The sequence below is a fragment of the Neolamprologus multifasciatus genome, chromosome 23 (genome assembly GCF_963576455.1).
Source record: "Neolamprologus multifasciatus chromosome 23, fNeoMul1.2, whole genome shotgun sequence".
Taxonomy (NCBI): Eukaryota; Metazoa; Chordata; class Actinopteri; order Cichliformes; family Cichlidae; genus Neolamprologus; species Neolamprologus multifasciatus.
In genome coordinates, this window is record NC_140460.1 from 3,491,954 (window position 1) to 3,504,794 (window position 12,841).

At 40.8% G+C, this 12,841-nt stretch overlaps 3 protein-coding genes across 6 annotated transcripts in view; 2 read left to right on the forward strand and 1 right to left on the reverse strand.

The window, feature by feature from the left end:
- Window positions 1–6,439, forward strand: part of cpamd8 (C3 and PZP like alpha-2-macroglobulin domain containing 8) — a 51,674-nt gene extending 45,235 nt beyond the window's left edge. For 3 of the 4 annotated variants that reach the window (XM_085150403.1, XM_085150405.1, XM_085150406.1), the window contains 4 exons: window positions 5–217; window positions 1,537–1,608; window positions 3,576–3,777; window positions 5,402–6,439. In XM_085150403.1, the coding sequence (XP_085006529.1) occupies window positions 5–217; window positions 1,537–1,608; window positions 3,576–3,777; window position 5,402 (488 nt within the window). In that variant the 3' untranslated portion in view covers window positions 5,403–6,439. The remainder of the gene's footprint in view (window positions 1–4; window positions 218–1,536; window positions 1,609–3,575; window positions 3,778–5,401) is intronic. The other variant, XM_085150404.1, reaches the window with a different exon arrangement.
- A 1,576-nt stretch (window positions 6,440–8,015) lies between these two features.
- cimap1d (CIMAP1 family member D) lies at window positions 8,016–10,127 on the forward strand. Its single transcript, XM_085150228.1, has 4 exons — window positions 8,016–8,055; window positions 8,479–8,607; window positions 9,060–9,173; window positions 9,316–10,127. The coding sequence occupies exons 1-4, from the start codon at window positions 8,016–8,018 to the stop codon at window positions 9,804–9,806; spliced, it is 774 nt and encodes a 257-aa protein (XP_085006354.1). The 3' UTR covers window positions 9,807–10,127.
- On the reverse strand, window positions 9,868–12,790 carry cks2 (CDC28 protein kinase regulatory subunit 2). Its single transcript, XM_085150427.1, has 3 exons — window positions 12,608–12,790; window positions 12,264–12,391; window positions 9,868–10,425 (listed from the first exon to the last, which is right to left on the reverse strand). Exons 1-3 carry the CDS (start codon window positions 12,664–12,666, stop codon window positions 10,382–10,384), a joined length of 231 nt encoding a protein of 76 aa, XP_085006553.1. The 5' UTR covers window positions 12,667–12,790; the 3' UTR covers window positions 9,868–10,381.
- Between the last annotated feature and the right edge of the window lie 51 nt (window positions 12,791–12,841).

Consider the following 12,841-nt stretch of genomic DNA (forward strand, 5'->3'; position numbering starts at 1 on the left):
GCAGGTTTCGTGCAGGCGAACCAGTGCAACAATGTGTTTGGCTGTCTGGAGGAGGAGCGGTTTGAGCGCTGCACGTGCTACAGGGATTGCGGTTACGATGGCGATCCTGTTTGTGGGTCAGACGGGCAGCTCTACCAGAACCAGTGTCAGATGGAGGTCTTTGCCTGCAGAAACGGCACAAGAATCAAGCAGGTTCCGTTGTCCCAGTGTCCAGACGGTAAGAGCTCTGTCATCACGCATCATCTCATCTGTTCACAGATTCTGGACCTCTTTGTTTAAGCTTAGTTTAAAAAAAAATGTCTCTAATAGTGTTGTTTGCACAATACAATAGCCAAGCTGCAGACCAAAGACTCTCCCAAATCCTGGATTTGTAGCGATTAAAATAGGTCTGGTTCCTGTTGACAGGAAGGCAGTGGTAAGAATAGATCCGTCATGTCTGTTCATCAAAAATTTCAAGTTTTTGCAAGTCCACGTGTTAAAAAGTTGTGAAAACATCCTCTGCCAAGTTCAGTATCAACAGGAAATGTCACAGACCGGATTTATACCTGACTCGCATCACAAAGGTCGGCTGAACGAATGATCCAAAACTACTATTAAATTATTGTGTACACATTTCTCTCTGTTCTGGAAGAGAAATGTCACAGAAATAGACAAATTTCAGTTAATATAAAGCACGTGTCATTTCATTTCTCTATACAGTTAGTGGTCTGTGGCTCTCGGGCATTAACAGCGTGCCCCAGTGTATTTTAATGGGCTCATATGAATGTGTAATCCTCATTTTTCCCTTTATTTTTATTTGCGTCTGTTTGTGTACACATGCCTCTGTGTATGCAGTGATCTGAGTTTGGGAAACAGCTGTTCAGGTGTTGAGCTGATTACTGAATGAGTTTGGGTTTTTTGGGGGGGGTGGAGAAAAACTACCCATCGCACCCCAACCCCCCACCCCCACCATCCTCTCTCACTCGCTGCTGTATTACAGGGCTCCCTCCAAATGACAGAGTGCTTTTGTCCAGCCTTTGAAATCCTTGTCACATTCCTTTCCGACGCACAGCCCAACAACAAAGGAGCCTTCATGTCGTGGAGCAGATTGGGAAAAGGCATAGACAAAACTGTGGTGGGAAAAGACCTCGGTTTGTGCCAAGTCGTTCATGCTAGAGATCATCAAAAGGATTGTATTTTTTTGTTTAGGGCCCTCTGACCTTGTTTGTTTGTGTACAGTTGTGCGAGGGAGATTCATGCCACCGTTTCCCAGTTTCGAAAAGGAAAAAGATATGATTCGCTTCCACACATGGCCTCCTGGCCATGCTTCGGCCCCTGCTATTTTTGGATAGATAGGATTTAGTGCGAGCCTCTGTTCAGACTGAGTGTGCATCGTTGTCTTGCCAAGAAGTGTTGCTCAGTGGGGTGGATAATGCTTCTGGCCAGTATTTAGATTATGCAACAATGAAACTCTGTTGAATTCATTACTTGTTTTTTAGGTGCTGTGGCAGCCGCATAAATGTGAATAATCTAACATGTGTCTGTTTATACTTCCAGTGAAGACCACGGAGGACAGGCAACCAATAGTGAGTCAGGAAACTGAGCAACCCTCAGTGCCTGTACACACAGGTAGTCTCCCATATACCCACTTTTTCCCCACTTACACAGCTTTGCATTCTTTCATCTCCTCTCTGCACTTTCTATGCATTTTTTCTCAAACTCATAGTTTGTCTTAGAGACAAAGCTTTGCTTTTTTTTTCTTGTTTTCCTTCATTATTTGCATGTTTTTAAAGCAAATCTAAATCTTAAATCTACTGACTAATCCACTTTTGCTGCCATTATAGGTGAAACTCTATTTCTATGTTAACTAAATGTAAATGTGGGCAGTGAGCGACCCCGTGTTTGTGGCACATTGGAGTTTGCAAGGGCCAAGAAAGGATTTAAGATGAGGATGAAAAGGTTGAGACGGTGTGTAAGTGTAAAGCTAAAAAGGAGAAAAAAGAGTGAAGGGGACAACCAGGAGATGGGATCAGAAACGAGAAAAGGAACAGGGTCAGTGGGAGAGTATAGGAAAGTAGATATGCAGGTGGGGCGTACGGCAGCACATTCCCCTGCCACCACGTCATGTTTTTACAGTCTGTGTGATAAATAGGTGGATCGTTTTCAAACAGCCGGCTTGATTGTTGCTCCGTCATGAGCTTAGATCAGCTGCCATTTTCAGGGAGGCAGCCAGAAAATTCCTGATAGGATGTTTGGCTGTGCGTGCAAGGAGGATGTAGCTGTGTTACATTTGGCAGTGCAAACATTAAAAAAAACAGTCATTCACAAGCTGCAGGAGCGTGTACTTGCATACTGTGTGCGCACACCGCATGCTGTTATATGTACGTGATTTTAAACTCGGCCTGCGTGAAAGTCTGAGTTGCCTACAGGTGTGTGTGTGTGTGTGTGTGTGTGGCACAGCCTGCACTGACTTGTTGCTGAGCCCGCTACCCTCGGTAGCTGCAGTTCACAAAGCGTCTCTCACTCAAAGGTCTCCTTAGTACAAAAGCCAATGCTTCACACTCACCACAGGAATGTTGTTTCGCACTTACACAAACGCACACGCATATCTATACGTGCACACGTAACGCATACACTTCCTGCATGTCCACGCAGGCAGATATTTGCCCACACACAGAGACACACGTGCACACTCCTGTAGAATAAGATAACCCCGGGGTGATTAGATTGAATAAGTGCTGTAAAAACACTGTCATTGTAAACCATTAGAACGTTCACTACATGCCAGATAAGTGCACCGAGAGTGTAATGGGTGAATGTGAGTCTTGCCATGAACCTGACAGTTTCCAGTGTAACCGCGGAGGACGCTGGAGCTCTGGAATTAGCTTCCATGTGCAGACTTGTCATGTTGGTGACCTTCTGCCAGAGGACAACATACAGTAGAATACCTACACAGGCATTCCTTCAGCTGATTTTTGCTCATCACACATACATTTTTTTAGTTACAGACAAAATTCCCACATCATATTTGTCTTAAATTTCTTTAACTCTCACCATATGTGCTGCAGGCCTCAAAGAAGGAAACTCCGATTGCAGGCTACTCAGAATAAAGCGAACTTTCATAAAGCTATACCTTGAAAAGACCGATTCAAGCCGAGCACGCTTATACGAGGATACAACATTTTAAGCAAGGTGCGACCCCTGCTGTGTGTGATGTGGTATTGCTCCTCCAGAGGTCCAGATGTGCAGTATATTAGAGGTGTCCTGTGGAGCTGTCTCGCGAGCCAGCAGGGTTAGGTTTAGATTTAGTGTTGCTAGCCAGGATTACGATCTGCATCCTGCAGGAAAAACATTTTTCTTTCTCACAGTTTACATCACTGTTTACTTCTTAAAAGTCTTCCTCATCCCTGTGTTGAAACATTGATATGTTTTTCGTGGCACATTACCACCCCCTGTAGTTTAGTGTAGTAGTACAACACCAACTATATATATATTCACATCAGGACAGATTTTTAGAGTATCCATGACAGCCAGAACTTTCATTTTTATCTCACCTACCTTGCGTCTGTGTTTCTCACTAACCCTGTTCTCTCCAGGCGAAGAGGAGCAGGGCTCTATGGCAGAGGTGTCCTACTACTCCTATGAATACGACCCAGACTCTGATCCTTTCCTTGCCGATGCAGAGGGAGGGGACCATTTTGATCTTCCTGAAGGCGGCAGGGGTGTGGAGCATAACGTGCTGCTGCCAGTAGATTCCCAGCTACCCACACTGGACACAAAAAACACCCCTGAGCGATGGTATGAGCGACATCTTTGATGTATTTGTTTAACAGACCTCTCTGATGTTTTCCAGGTATCTGGAAGAGTCTGTTGTGGATATTCATCTTTGGTAATAATGTTAAAGGAATAAAAAAGCAGTTGTACATCTCCCAATGTTATGTCTCCACAGACTTCAGCAAGAGATGCTTAAACGGTGTTAACTCTTTCCCCTATAAAGAGGACGTTTAATCTCCCCTGTTCCCAAATGACACCTCGTATATATCAATAAAGTGGTTTGATGACCATTAGCTTTCCAGTTTTTCCAAGGGTAGCTACACAGGGAGAGACTGTCCTCACTTAGGCTACGTTCACACTGCAGGTGAAAGCGCATCAAATCCGATTTTTTTTGACCCTATGCGGCCCATATCCGATCACGGTGTGACAGTGTGTGTAGTGGCGGCACTCCGTCTCTATTTCACTCTTCTGTACCACCTTTAGGAGTCAGTCCGGCAACATGCATTTGAAATGCGAGCAAGTCCAGGTGCTTTTCTTGCAAAAAGATGTTTATTGAAACTTTTAATTTACATGGCAAGACTCGGTCAAAAAACTGTGTTGCTTCCAGCTTATCTGACTCCCCAACTACGTAATTACAGTGTGCCGGAAGCCCAAAATACTAAAATGTGCATTAGAATGTCGCACTTCTATATTCTATACCTTTAACAAAACAGTATTTTGAAATTAACTAGAAATTATATTCTTAACATCAAACATGTATATTTCTCCTCTAATCATTTTACAAGTACCAATAAAATTAACCTTTAATTGGCTCTTACAGTGTGAACGGCACAAATCCGATTTTTTTGACCCTATGCGACCCATACCCGATCATGGTCTGACAGTGTGAACGGCACAAATCCGATATTTTCAAATCCGATCTGGGTCACTTTCGTATGTGGTGCTGAATCCGATACATATCCGATGTTTTAGAAAGCGACTGCTGTTTGATGGTCAAGTCGCATTAAATCCGTCTTTTACGTCATTGACACAAGACAGACGCCGATTATCAGCGCCCGATAAGACATCGCGAACGCTTCCTGGCCATCCGGTGAAACTGCTGGGAAGACAACGTTGGAGAAACGTGAACATTTTATTTGTACTGTATAATCTGCAGATTCTGACAGAAATCTGCAACTATCCTTTGAAGCAGCGCTCCTCTAAAACAGCAATAAGGATCATTATTAGGTTATTTACATTATTATGTAAATAACAAAATAACTTAAAGCAAAAATTGGGAAACGTGAAGTCCGAAGTCTTTATATTAAGGCCATCAGTCAAACTATACTGTTTGCTCTGGGTCTAAACAGAGCGCGTTGTGCGTGACGTCTTCTTTTGCGCATGCGGGCCGCTTTGAGCGTTCACACTAGAGCGCGTTTGCTGTCGCATTTTTATTTGTAGTGTGAACGAGCAGACAAAAAAATTGGATTTGATCTAAAAATCGGAATTGAGCATTAAGACCTGGAGTGTGATCGTAGCCTTACTTTTGATAAAAACCCAGTCACTTTGTTTTAAAGGCTTCAAGAGTTACTCAAGGAGGCTTTCAAGAGACAAAGAGTTAAAGATGATCCTTTAAAGAACATGTGTTCTGTTTTCTTGTCATCTACAGAAACACTCCCAGAGTGAAGCCATACCCACCTCCGAATTGTACATTATTTGTGAATATGCTAGTGAATGGAAAGAGAAGAGAGACTTGCTGAAAGGAAGACATGGTGGGGGTCTGGAGAATGAGTGTTTGACCTTGTGTGAGTCAGAGTGGATGCATTTATAAGCCTGTGTGTGTGCTTGGATGTGACTGTGTACGTTTTTTATTCAGCTAGTATCCTCCAGACTTGTATTTTTCCTCCTCTAGACTCCTAGTAATCAATAGGCACAATATCGTATTTGTTAATCACTGTACTGCCTTAATAATCACTAGAAGAAATAATCAAGTATTTATGTTTGTAATTACACCTGATGTTATGCAACGTATTTTGTTATATTTTCTATCTGTGGTATTTATTTTTAGATAGAGATCATATCATTTTTGTTTTCTAAGTCGCCCCCTCAGTACAATCTACCTGCCCCCTTGTGGATTTTTAAGATGTATGCTATACTATCCAAGGCATTTTTTTTTCTTTCATAGCAAGCTTTAACCCAGTTATTGCAATGTTTGATGAAATTCCTCTTCTGGTATCCTGCTGGAAAACAGACATATGCTAACCATATGCTTTACGGAAACATAAGCTGAAATGTTTTTCATTTTAAAGATTTTTTGGGGGGGGGCATTTTTGTCTTATTAGACAGCAGAGCAGAGATTGACAAGAAACACAAGGAGGCAGAAGGGGACCGGCATGCAACAAAGGCCTCTGGCCGACTCTGACTTTTACAGTCCGACCCAGCTGTAGTGTTTCTGAAACGATTCTGCCAAGATACCAGCATCTCCTCTCACCATTGAGATTTGATTGTACAGCTCATAAGCTATTTTGTTTTGTTTTTTTTGTTCGATTTTGATCTTTGAAGCAGTCAAGTTAAAAATATTAAAGAATAATAAATAATGAAGTCTTGATTTCTGTAAAAGTACCAAATTTGATCAAATGTAACCCAGATCGATATCAAATATTGTGATTTTTAAAACAAATGAGAATAAAATTTGTATGCAGTTTAAGCCTTTGGTTTTGTTACTTCACTACCTGTGTTTCTCCAACTGACTTACTGTGAAATCTGCATCTGCAGCACAGTACGTGTCTCTTTTTTCAACTAGCAGAGCTGCAGTGCAGTTTATGAGAGATGTGTTGCTCCATTTCCTTTAAATGGACGGTGAAGTCAGCAGTCAACTGTATTATACTCAAAGGGCCTTCTGCTTTCACTCTCTTATTCCTTGTATGTAGCTGCATTGGAGACAGAAAGCATGTTAGTGTGTGTGAATTTGTACCTAACTGCATACTTGCACATGATTGAGCCTTAATGTGTTTGTGTTATTTAGGTTGCCAAAGGAGGGCACCCCCAGGAGAGAGTTAAAGCCTGTGAAAGTTTAATGTTTGCTTACTGCACGTCACTTGTCGACCCTCTCGGTTACAGTTGTCTCTGGAAACTGGCAGCTCAGGCCTTTAAACCGAATCAAATCAACACATAACTGTGTCTGGAAAGTGTGCTTGGCTCGAGGTTAAGGATGATAAATCGGGGGGTTGTTAATTCCATCAGTTCAACGGGAGATGCCAAAATACAGGTTCATGTGTGCTGTACTACATCTGACTCTGGTTTGGGGGTTTATAGCGTGTACTCTGCATCAAAGCGTTGCTGTGCTTGTCCATTCTCTCTGCGTTCGTACTTACAGAAATAATATAAAGCCATGTGGCTGCACTGTATAGAGATCTGCCAAATTTGAAGTTATCAAACTCTGAGCAGTGACAGCCGATGTAGCTACTCATTCTGAATGGAAAACTTTGTTCTTGTTGTGACAACGAGGCAGCGGTGCAGGGGACCAGGCTGCAGCGAGCTACCCACAGCAGTCTCCGTGGCAACTGTACGCATGGCTGAAGAGTGATATTGCGTCTCCACGCTGTGATGAGCAGAAAGAGTCAAAAGAGAAAGGACGGAGAGGGGGATCTTGGTTTCATGGTTTGCGGGGGGAGCGAGCTAGCGTTACATGAGAGTGAATCGGAGTGATGACATTGTTTCTAAGTGCCAGCTGAGTGCACCTATACACCTACCCCCATGGAGGAAGGGCTAATAACCTGTCCAAGCATCCACTGATGAAGCATTTGGACAAAGGGGCAAACGGGCAGACAGAGTAAACCCTATCCAGGGTAGATCCTCCTCTGTTGTTGACACTTTGACAAGCATTATAGGTCTCAGGTTTCCTGATTGCTTTGGAGGAAATTGGTGATTGATCCTAGATCAGGCAGGGTTCTGGGTTTCTAAAGTCACCTGGGGCTTTGGTGGTGCTGGATCAAGAGGAAGCACAGATATCTAACAAAAAAGGAAACAGACAATAGACCAAGAACAGCCCGAATGAAGGAATCACTTGCGCCTCTGAATCTGATGACTGAATTTCCTGAAGCCTGCCTCACTTTTAGCTGAAAAGGGACATAACCTGTGTAAAGTCCCCAGTTCAGCTATTTTTATTTATTTATTTTTAACTGATTTTACGAGCATATAATACCCAGAGCAATCTGATACTTCTATAGAACCACTACCATTGCTGGACTCCTGTAGTAACTATCAATTCTGCAAAGAGTAAGATGGAGAAAAAATACCCAGTAATTGCTGGACGAGAAAAAGGTAAGTCATCTTGAATAACGATCATGGTTCTTTTTTAATGTAAATTAATATTTACAAATAAATATCAGTAGCAGTTAAGCAGAGTGGGTTGTTTTGCAGTGGGCAGACCTGTCAGGACTTGCTCCACTCTGTGAAAAAAATGCTCCCACCTTGTTAGCTGTTTGACATAGTGTGCATAATGTTTCATTCAAGGCTGAAAACTGGAAAGCTAATCTCTAAAATTCACATGAATTTTAATTTGTATTGTCTAGTTATCTTAGACAAAATTATACAGACCTCCTTATTTGCAGAGAACCTTACATAAAGCTGCGTTCACAATCAAAGGAGCCATTGTCACTTTAGAATTTCCCACATGTATGACTTTTGTAAACTGTGGATGTAATTTAAGACACGTGTATTTTGAGGTTATGGCAACTTTGTGACATTTTCTGCTGTTTCAAGGGCCTGGACCTGGTCGCTATGGGCTTCCTCCCACTATTGGATTTATTGGCCATGACTTCACAAAGTCAACTAGCCCTGCCTACACTTTCCATGGAAGGATGACTGATAATAGTGAGCCCCTCTCTTGCTTTATGGTTTATCAGAAGTGGGCTAGTTTTGAAGTTTAACTTAAAGCTAACTAAAGTATTACTTTTTTTATTTATTCTATGACTAACTAAATAACGCCTTTTTTTCATCAAACTGCTGATTTAGGACACAAATCAGCTGAAAGCATTACAGTCACCAATACACACATTTCACAGAATTTGTGTACAGTAATTTATATCGTTTATGTCTTTGTTTTCAGAATGATTTCCTTTCCTGTAAAAATAATCTCACAAAAATTTCCGTTTGGTGTGATGTCAAATTCAACCACTAGGTGGAGACAAAACGTTTTTCTTCACTTTAAAAAAAAACAAAAAACTGCATCTACAGATTTTCAGGATCAAATTAAGCAAAAAGAATGAAAAGAAGTTTACTTTTTTAAAATATAAATTTGTAATTATCCAATTAATTTTTAACAGTGTATAGTGTTGACTCCAGTCCAGGGCCTCGGTATCACATTGATGCAAGAATCACTCGATTTGGAAAGGATGGCACACCTGCATACTCAATGCTGGGTAAAGTCAAAGCCCAGAGTAAGTATGCTTTCCTTCATTATTGGAGTTTATTTTAAAATTAATTGTGACCTATTGTAAATCAGTCAGATCAATAGATTAGTGAAGAAAACATGTACTTCTGACCCTTCTGGAGAACCCCATGTCATTGTCTTCTGCTCACTAGAGGAGCTTTTCCACACACCAGGACCCGGTGCATACAGCCCTGAGAGAGCCCCACCATGCAACTTGCAGCGCAGACCTCCATCCTACACCATGGGCTCTCGCACACACTACCGCAGTGTTGACTCGGTCCCAGCTCCCAACAAGTACTCTCTACCGCCACTTATGGGCGCTCAAGTCCCAAACAAGGCATCCAGTGCAAGCTACACAATATCAGGTGGTCTCAGCATAGGGGGACCATCTGAGGATTTAGCCAAGACTCCTGCGCCTTGCAGATACAATAGTACAGACCCAAATGTTTATCTGCTCCGACGGCCAGCGTTTTCCATGTCGGGACGTCACAGTTTACCCAGAGATGGCACCAAGAAACCAGGTCCAGGAACATATGATCCAGAGAAAGTTACAGTCCACAAGGCCCGGGCACCAGCCTACTCCCTGGGTATCAGACACTCAGAATTTGTTACTCCACTTATTGTCAATATTTCTGACTAAACAGTCATCTGAGAGAAAATTACATCATTCTTCAATTAAATAAAAAGAAAAGAAGCAAGTATTAAGGAATTAGCATATTTTATTTGTCCAGTATCAAAGAACTTGACAAATCAACCATAACGGAGAGCCAAATGTATATCAAGAAATAACATATGCACATAAAATACATACGTTTAAGGAATTATCAAGAAATGTTTTAACAAAAATGTTAGGGATGTCATTGGTTTGAGAAAAATAAAATCATATGCTCATATGGCCATTAAGTAAATAGATCAGTCTTGACAACATTACACCTAAAGATAAAAAAAATAATAATAATAATTGTAGGCAAACTTCCACCTTCAAATTGTTTTAAGTTATCATTCACAGTGAAAACAAGACATTTGTCTCTCATAACCTCTAAAAACTGAGGAAATTTGAATGAAGAAACACAAAAATATATACACACAAAACTACAGGGCATCTACACAATATATCAGAACACATATAGATTTATGTGCAGGACAGATATAGGATCGAAAGACAATACATATCAGCAGAGGAGATAGCAGGTATTTTAACAGACAGCTTCCCCTTTAATCCTTTGGGAGAGGCCTTCTGAAAAGCAGTATGTGTGGCTCTAGGGAGTAAAGCAAGAAAGAAGGATCTGTCAGCATCATCAGTAAGTCATCAAACACAGTCAAGCCTACAGCTGTACGTCGACTACACCCAAATTTGATAGGGGCCAAATAATGCAGTGTAGAAGCCGTACAATGACAGATTCAATTCTTATGTCAACTTTAGCACAATACTCATATGCTGTTGAAAGTATAATGAAGGGGTTTCAAACACAGGGACCAGGGGCCAAATCCAGCTCAGGAAATGCAGAGCCAAGTCAAAATTCTGTTATCAACTTTAGAGTTATAGTTATTTTGAAATTGAAGTAAGTCAAAATCTTGAGACAATAACCTGAAATTTTAGACTTAGAGCTTTATTGTCATTGTGCTGTTTCTTGCACAGCGAAATTGGGTAGCTGGACCACAAAGGTGCAAAAATAAGAAGAGAAAACAATATACAACAAGGGGGGAAATAAATAAGAAAATCAAATAAAAAGCAATATATATGTATACATATATGTGAGTGAAACTATATACACATGGTGTATGCGTAAGAAACATTGAAACAGAAACATTGTGGGTGTGTATACAAGGGCAATTATAAAATATAATAATTGAAATGGTATGGATGTCAAAAAACGTTCTTATGTTTGTTTATTTTTATCAACAATAACAAGGTTCTATAGGGTAATTATTAAATGTTTTTAGTCAGTAAAACACCTTGCCGTTACCAGCGTTTCTTCACATGACTGATAATTTATGGACATTTAATACAGATTGTTTTGTTTTTTTAATGATCCAAGCAAACAAACAAAAAAACAAAAACAATATTGCTTCTTTCCAAAAAAAAATAACACTTAAATCTTCTCTAATTTTGTATATTCACTGTGATCTATACATTTTAATATATCTTCCGGAGAACCAAGGAAAAAAAGAATCTTCCCATTGAACTTTTTTGTGATTACCATCCTCTTTGGAGCTAAAAGAGGCCACCCAAACACATGGGATATCAATGGAAAGCCCAGAATGTCCTCTATTTAGTCCCTCGGGACTTAGTAGTATAGCTCAAATAAGTCAAAAGATATAGACAACAAATGCCTATTACAGAGGACATAAATGAATGGGCTGGTTCTCAGGAGGATATGTCATAATGGTACTGGCTGTTTTTAAAACAAACAAACAAACAAACAAAACACCTTCTTGAAATTGTGCTTATTTTTCTTACAGTTTCTCAGGGTCTCAACCATCTCTCCTGTGGATGTACTACTTCTTACCCACACAAGATCAAACTAGGCTCTTATGAGTTTGACCCTGATATAGGGTCACCATGAAAATCACCCTGATATAGTCATCCCTCTTATTTGATACATATACCAGGAAGAGATCTATTCATAATGGCCAATAGAATACACACCATGTAAAAAGGCTGAGCTAAAGCTAAAGGCTTCAGCGTAGAGTGAGCAATGTTATGGCCTGTATTTGTATAGCGCTTTACACTACATTCAGTCATTCACACATTGGTGATGGCAAGCTACAATGTAGCCACAGCTGCCATGGGGCGCACTGACAGAGGGGAGGCTATTATAGCTTTTTTATAATAGCAACCCTGATCATTCCCTGGAGACGCTTTTCTACTCAAGTGACAGTAAACAGATGGTGAAATGTCTGGTTTAAAACAAAACTTCGTAGTTTTCCAAAGGTTTGACAGGTACACAGAAACGTGGTATTTTCACCACCTTAGATTCAAAGAATGATGACATCAATTTGTAGTTCTTTAGATGCACACATGGGCGTCTGATTTAATTTTCAAGACAAGACTGAGGAAAAATGTGAACTTATCCTTCACACCATGATTACTGACCTGGTTTATGGATCATGTAGTGAATCCAGCCCTGACTCTGTTGGACTCCAAGTCCTCTCCACTCTTCTTCTGTCATCAGGTGGGAGGAGGGCACCAGTTTGGACAGCTGCTTGGGAAGCACAACATGCCTGAGGATGGAAATATAACAAACATATTGTTAATTGCCTACTAGGGGTCAGACAGTTTATTTTGATATATTTTAATATCAACTGCTAACGCTAACACAAGAAGTCTCAATTTACAGCGGCAATAGGTTATCTCCACCACGTTCAAAAGCTACTTTGACCTTAGCTAATTACTCGAACTAAATTAACGGACTCTTGTAAACGTTAAAAACATAATACCTGTACTCGAAGTCGTCATCGGTGTACTTGTCAGAATAGAAAATCTGTTTTTTCGACATCTTCAGTTAACAAAAGCAACAAAACTGAGCTTCAAAGAGGTGATATTGGATAATGTGAACCAAATATGTTCGCTAGCAGTATCTACAAGCTCAACGAGCTACTGTCATCTGCCGCTGTTTTCTGGGGATGATTCAAACCCCAACGGTTACCCGCACTCTCCTGATTGGTTAAAGC

What these genes read in the sequence shown, in the direction of transcription:
- cimap1d (XM_085150228.1), top strand. Translation starts at nt 8,016, where the DNA reads ATGGAGAAAAAATACCCAGTAATTGCTGGACGAGAAAAAG. An exon ending in AATTGCTGGACGAGAAAAAG is followed by an intron (nt 8,056 to 8,478) that starts GTAAGTCATCTT and finishes CAACTTTGTGAC; the next exon opens with ATTTTCTGCTGTTTCAAGGG. An exon ending in TGGAAGGATGACTGATAATA is followed by an intron (nt 8,608 to 9,059) that starts GTGAGCCCCTCT and finishes AATTTTTAACAG; the next exon opens with TGTATAGTGTTGACTCCAGT.
- cks2 (XM_085150427.1), bottom strand. Translation starts at nt 12,666, where the DNA reads ATGTCGAAAAAACAGATTTTCTATTCTGACAAGTACACCGATGACGAC. An exon ending in GATGACGACTTCGAGTACAG is followed by an intron (nt 12,392 to 12,607) that starts GTATTATGTTTT and finishes TTCCATCCTCAG; the next exon opens with GCATGTTGTGCTTCCCAAGC. An exon ending in CTACATGATCCATAAACCAG is followed by an intron (nt 10,426 to 12,263) that starts GTCAGTAATCAT and finishes TTTACTCCCTAG; the next exon opens with AGCCACACATACTGCTTTTC.